Below are 6,570 nucleotides of genomic sequence, written 5' to 3' on the forward strand. Positions count from 1 at the left end.
CAATTAAATACAGTAATATTGCATTACTTTGGACATTAGTATCGGAAGAAAAAAGGGATGAGAAAAGGAGGAGGCAGTTTCAAAACGTAACCCTTACAGTCACGTCTAGTAAAGTGTATAAGCAATGTACACTTGATGAATAATGACTAGTCACTAGTCAGTATCCAAATGTATATGTTGAAATTTTTGTCACATCGATATTGAATAGGAGACTAGGAGATCAAGTGTTATATGTCACAATATATTGAGTCTTTTTCTTAGACAATTACTTCATTTACTTTTCCAAATTAGTTTTGAAGAAGGAATTAATTCAAAGAACAACAAATCATTTTTTTCCTAGTTAAGAATACATATTGCGTAATGTTATGAAGAATAACACGAATGCAATTGAGCCGCATGTGAAATTTACTTTGTTAAACAATCTTCAAGTCCAAAATCCTGTCCAATACAAATAGACAATAGTGCAATGAGTAATGACCATGGATCCAATGAAGCCACAAGCCAATAATTCCCGATTTGCAATGAATCAGGTTCAAAAACCTACAACAAAACAACGTACAAGAATTTTGGCAGCACCACTTCCGTTAAATGAAGTAATGAACACTAAATTCCTCAAAAAAAAAAAAAAAAAAAAAAAAAAAAAAAAAAAAAAGGAACAGTAAAACAACGTATCACTATTTACATTTCCATAGATTGTCAAAAGCTCATAATACTGAGACCTGAATCGTTTTAACTGCTTTAGACCAATCTTTTTACAATATAATCATTCAGTAGCCACGAATGGTGACATTAACCATAAAGGATACCCGTCTTTCCACACAAGGGACAGATTCAGACAGTAAGGTAATGCGGTATCCATCATGGATCACAAATGGGGTTTGTTAGTGTTTCCACCTCCACAACATAATCAAGACAACAAATGTGAGGATCATTCCAGCAAATTTAATCCAAGTGTCAACACGATTCCGCCTCTCAATCAACCTAAGCACCGAGTTGGAGAGCCCCACTGTATTCAGGACGTCAAGTAACTTGCGATGTGCACTCTGAAACAATGCAATAATGAAAAAATCAACAATAAAGCGATGAAGAGAGGGCTACACCCTTCACTTTTAATGTAATGAGATGGACAAGAATGTTCATAGCTAATATATAATATAAAATTTTCCCAACGTCAAAGTAAGTGGTGGGGCAAACATAAGCCACATTGCCCAAGTTTTTAATACAGTTCATACACAAGCAGGAAAATCTTGCAGAGTAGCTGCTGTAAGTACTTTCCTGAGCAGCAAGAAGGGAGAAACGTGCAGATTTTAGTAGAAAAAGAGAGCCTTAGCTTTCCTTTCGATGTTTTAGTAGAGTAACTGAAAAATAGCAACTAAATTTATTCTTCGTATTTCAACTTCACGTGCCATGCTTAAAGGACGATTAAAGGCTTCAACATATAACTTATTAGGGCACTAAACTTGATTTTTCCTCATTAACACATGGCGTCATACCTTATAATCATCAGTGTATGTCTGTTTTACAAAAAAAAAACTCCACTCTCTGCAATCACTAGCTCATTTTCCCCCCTATTCGCCCATACATTCCCAACTAATTCCGCCTCACCTCAGAATCCTTATTCCCAAAGAAACCATAGCAGATAGCACGCCACAACCCCAAAACAGCCATTTCCTCCCCTCCATCACCATCCCCCATTCCTCCACTCATACTCCTCTCACTATTCTTCACCCTCTTCCAACAGCTAAACTCACAGAATCAACCCAACCTTCTACAGGAAACCATTCACCTTAGCTTGAGCTCAATATTGTGCATACCAAGCAAGCTAAAAGTCAGGACTCTATTCAACTCCCATTTCAACCCACATTGAATTGAGGTTAAATAGTTGATTGAGGTATGCTAACTAAGCAGTATGCCATAGAAGCAAAGACCTGGAACACCACGCTGCCCCACCCCCCCACCCCCCCCCCCCCCCCCCCCCACATACCACAATGGTAAAAGAAGAAGCAAGGTAAATCACTGTATAGTGTATACCCAACCGTTCACACCCAATACCACCACATACCACAATGGTTGATCCTATTATTCAACTCCAGCCACAAAAATCATTAAATCATCAAGCTGATCACCATATGAACTTCCTTCCCTACATTTCCAAAATTATCAAACTTCCTCTATCCCAAAATAGCCATTAAGCCATTTCAACTCTCAAGAAGCTTTTAGTGGTCTTCAAAAGTTGATCTTTGCACATAAGTAACTTACATAATTTAATAGCTTAATTTACAAAATCCATATACCTAAATACAGTTATATACTTTTATAGACAAAGACAGTTAGTAGCACAATTTAAATCAATATAGTTTCAAGATACTGTTAATCAAAGTCTATAAATTTTGAAATTTGACTATTCATTACAGAAAATAAAATTAGGGAGGGGGTACGGAACCACAAATGTGCTAAAACAGAAGACGATGAAACCCACTGAGCCACAGTAATTTTTGGGTTAACTTTGAGATAACTCGCTTATATTTCAGTTTCCAAACTCTTGGAAACCCTGCTTGTGAGGGTTTTATCACCACTTAACACCTAAACTGCCTAATGGCCACCTTAACTCTTATTCTTCATTTTCATTTTTGAGGGTTATTCGACTTATTTCTTCAACTTCTTTTGACATTGTTCCTTGATTAGATAGAAGAGATACAATGTGTATAATGATTGAGAAATACTATGATTGATCAGCTCAAATGTTCAATAAAGAAAAATTCCCTTATTTTTTCCCTTAATATTATCATTGTGTAAAATTAAATGTTACTTCCTCTGTTCTTTTTTACTTGACCTGTTTCTTTTATCACGTTTGCCAATGCAAAACTTTAACGAACAATAACTTTAATTCTCCATAAGTAAAAATTATAAAATTTACATATTATGATAGTACTTATTGAGACGAATTTAAAAAGATCTTACATGAATATGTTTTTCCTTATATATTATTCACAAAAGACGGTCAAAGGAGGGGTGATGAATAGTGTAAAAGTCAAAGCGGGTCAAGTAAAAAAGAACGGAGGAAGTATATTGATTAATGGCGAAGAGAGGATGAAGTAGAAGATATAGTAAGGGCCGATTGAGAAAATGGGGGCTATCAGTGGGCAGAATAGATGAACTGTAAATTGGGTGTCGCAATAGAAAAGTGGAAATGCAAAAACTAAAACCTTAAATCAATAGCTTTGGTAACTTGGTTTGTTCAAAAGATTTCAAAAGACAAAGGTCATTTAATGACTCTAAAGATCCTTACGGGGGAAATTCTAAAAAGATTGCTGGCTTTGAAAAAACGTTTCATCTTGAGTTTCTGAGTTGCACAGTTTTTGAAACAGGAAACATGACCTTAATTAGAGTTTTCGTGAAGCAAAAGTGGCAGTGATGAGGAAAGTTACAAGGTGTCTGATGGAGAAAGGAAAGGAGGGGAAAATAGGTATATCACGTATATGTAAAAAGGGCAAGGTATGAGACAAAAGTAAGTATGACCTGCTTGGTAATTGCAAAGAGTTCAATATAATTGTATCTCTATCCCCAATAATGAGCTTATCTTCACAAGTTCCATACTTAAATTACTACTCAATACCACTCCAATTATTGGTAATGAAATTTCATATAGATAGCGAGACAGTTATATACTTCAAGGTGGAGTAGCATTATCATGGACATTAGTGTGAGACTAATCTTGCATTATCATTGGTATATCTTTATAGAAATCCACGGAAGTCTAGATCATAATTACATCCATTTCAGTAAGCCTAAAGAGGAGGGGGGGGGGGGGGGGGGGGGGGGGTAGAACCAAGTTTTAAAATGGAAATTATTACAGAGAAATTATACTCAATTAGTCACTAACAATGTCCTACTGATATATACCCTTTATATTCAGAGTACTGTGTATATGACATTTCATGCACACAAAACCCTTATATCCATCTAGAACCATTACATGCATGATAATCTTAACACACATCTTCAATTTTATTTTTATTTTTTAAAAAAAATAAATAAATAAATAAAATAAAAACAAAGCTCATATTGGACAAGAACAAATGAAAAGATGTGTATCCAGCTAAGCTGAAATCCAGCAATGCAAGAGAAATTACCTTCATGCTTTCTCTTTGCTCAGCGAACTTTGAAAGAATGGCCACCCCGGTTGAATAAGCATCTTCCAACATCCTTGAAGAGTTGTGAGCTGACTGCATTGCTCGTGCTTCATCATCAAAGATTCTTAGGACATGAGAAGATTCCCCATTCTAGAGCATGAAGCAGCAATATAAGATAATGAAGTAGGATATAGTAAACAAAGAGATAGCAATGAAAAAAGTGCATATATTTAAAAACTCTAGCTTAAACTACGAAGAAATAACGTACAGCTCCTCCCAGCAATTCGGCCCTCTCTTTTGCTTCCTGCATCCGCCTTTGGTTTCTCATAAAGTATTTGTCTAAACTTTCTTTCAATGAATATGCCTCTTCAGCAACTTGCTCAACTTTTCTGGTTAACAATAAAATACAATCATGCTCATGTAAACATCCTTGCACAAAATACAAAGCCAGCAGAAAACTACTCTATACAACAAAACTAATACAATACAGTTATAACTTCTCTCAAATGGAAAATGACCGCCATTACATTAGTTGCATTTCGACATAAATATGGATAAGCATTAGGAATACGACCTAGTAATAGCTTTGAGAAGTATTACAGTTAAATCAACATGACAATCTCAACATACCACGATAGAACCCGTTCTACAATCCCAATCCAAATAACAGGCCACAAGGAATTTCAATTGTGTTTCAAGAGAACTTAGTAAATTTTGGCTATTTCGCGATACCATAAAGCATAGTACTAACAAAGAATTAACCAATTGTAGCAGATGCTAGCTTGAATTACAACAAACTGTAGTAAAGAACAGATAACACCTTTGTCATAATCAAATTTCAACTAAAAATCAACAGCTAAATTCAAATTCATATTCTATTAAAATATTCTTTTTCTAAACCAGCGAATTTCAAAATTCTGTAATCAAATCAAGGCAAATTTCCGAAATCAAATCAAAATCATCCATAAATTACTAAAATAAAGATCAATCAAACAAACAATCAACAAAAACAAAAATCGAAACCCTAGGAGAGAGAATACGCAAAAACCTTTTCCAGAGATCACGCTGAGATTTAACCGCGACAGAGCGCCAAAGATGATCCATATCATTACAAAGAGAATGAAGATTCGAGATATCCTTCTTGACATCAAAAGCGAACTCCGGCGATGCGGCGGAGGCGGTGGAGGTGGACGATTCAAGGCGTTCGAGTCTTTCGAGGGAATCTCTGATCTTCAATTGTAGTTTCTTCGCATTTTGGTAGACTTCCGACAACGTTGTTCCGCCGCCACCGGTTGCGGCGGCGCCGGTTCTTCCGCCGGCGCCGACAACTACGCCGTCCATTGATGGATTGGTGTTGTGGTTGGATCTTGGTTTGAGTGATCGGGGTTGCTGGAATTGCACTTTCTTTCTCTCTCTCCTGAATTACTCCCAAGTATTTTATTTATTTTGGAAAGAAAAATGGAGTATCAAGTACTTGTAAAATTTTTTGTACGGTATGAATTTTTTAATTTTTTTTATTTAGGAAATATGGAAATTAATAAGATATGGTTTTTTCCAGTAAAAATAAAAAAATTGGTTTTTCTGTTTAAAACAATATCACCTTTTAAAAATTTTAGAAACAATTCTACCTTTGATCCACGTACATGTGCTAAAATAATTACCATACCGATTTATCTATTTAAGAAAGTGACTTGACACGTGTTACCTTCTCATTGGTTTTTTAATAGATTAAAACACTAAAGAATAATTTTTTTTTTTTTGAGAAAAGGCGAGAAAATTTATTAATCACAAAAAAAGATACACAGAGGTTACTAAACCCCTAGGCATAAGCCTCTTAACCAAGCTACATCCTTAGCCTTAACTTTACAAGAAAGAACACTACAAATTCTATGATACACATTTATACAAACTCTATTGACAACAATATCATGTCTATCTATCTTTCCTTCCCAAACAGCCCCATTCCGTTGCTGCCAAATGTTGTACACCAGAGCACAACTTATGCTCTGTAGAACCTGTTTCTGAAACCTGTTCTTTGTCTTCCAGCACCACTCATTACAAGTAATCAGGTTCCCAAAATCCATTGTCATTTGAATTTTATCCTGTATCATCTTAATCAGCTTCTTACTATAGTCACATTCAAAAAATAAGTGCTCACTAGTTTCTGAAGCATCACCACATAAAGGACAGGCATCATCACTGATAACCCCATACTGCAGGAGCTTGTTTCTTGTTCTAAGCCTTCCCCACATAGACATCCAGAGAGTAAATCTATGTTTAGGAATGTTATACCTGTTCCAAACTCAATTGCACCAATTGACTTCAAGGTTAACCTTTTGCAGCCATTTATAAGCTGATTTCACAGAGTACCCAATAGCATTATGTTTCCAGGTATTGCCTGTAAAACCTGTTTTGATATGTTCTTTAACTCTCCAAA

The 6,570-nt window shown here is 35.5% G+C and overlaps 1 protein-coding gene across 1 annotated transcript; it reads right to left on the reverse strand.

The window, feature by feature from the left end:
• Positions 1–659: 659 nt before the first annotated feature.
• On the reverse strand, positions 660–5,564 carry LOC145617845 (membrin-11-like). The gene is made up of 4 exons (XM_081672599.1): positions 5,182–5,564; positions 4,402–4,522; positions 4,134–4,283; positions 660–1,043 (listed from the first exon to the last, which is right to left on the reverse strand). Exons 1-4 carry the CDS (start codon positions 5,472–5,474, stop codon positions 882–884), a joined length of 726 nt encoding a protein of 241 aa, XP_081528725.1. The 5' UTR covers positions 5,475–5,564; the 3' UTR covers positions 660–881.
• Between the last annotated feature and the right edge of the window lie 1,006 nt (positions 5,565–6,570).

The sequence above is a fragment of the Chenopodium album genome, chromosome 26, assembly GCF_948465745.1.
Source record: "Chenopodium album chromosome 26, dcCheAlbu1.1, whole genome shotgun sequence".
In the NCBI taxonomy this organism is placed as follows: Eukaryota; Viridiplantae; Streptophyta; class Magnoliopsida; order Caryophyllales; family Amaranthaceae; genus Chenopodium; species Chenopodium album.

What these genes read in the sequence shown, in the direction of transcription:
- LOC145617845 (XM_081672599.1), bottom strand. Translation starts at nt 5,474, where the DNA reads ATGGACGGCGTAGTTGTCGGCGCCGGCGGAAGAACCGGCGCCGCCGCA. An exon ending in CAGCGTGATCTCTGGAAAAG is followed by an intron (nt 4,523 to 5,181) that starts GTTTTTGCGTAT and finishes ATTGTTAACCAG; the next exon opens with AAAAGTTGAGCAAGTTGCTG. An exon ending in CCGAATTGCTGGGAGGAGCT is followed by an intron (nt 4,284 to 4,401) that starts GTACGTTATTTC and finishes TTCATGCTCTAG; the next exon opens with AATGGGGAATCTTCTCATGT.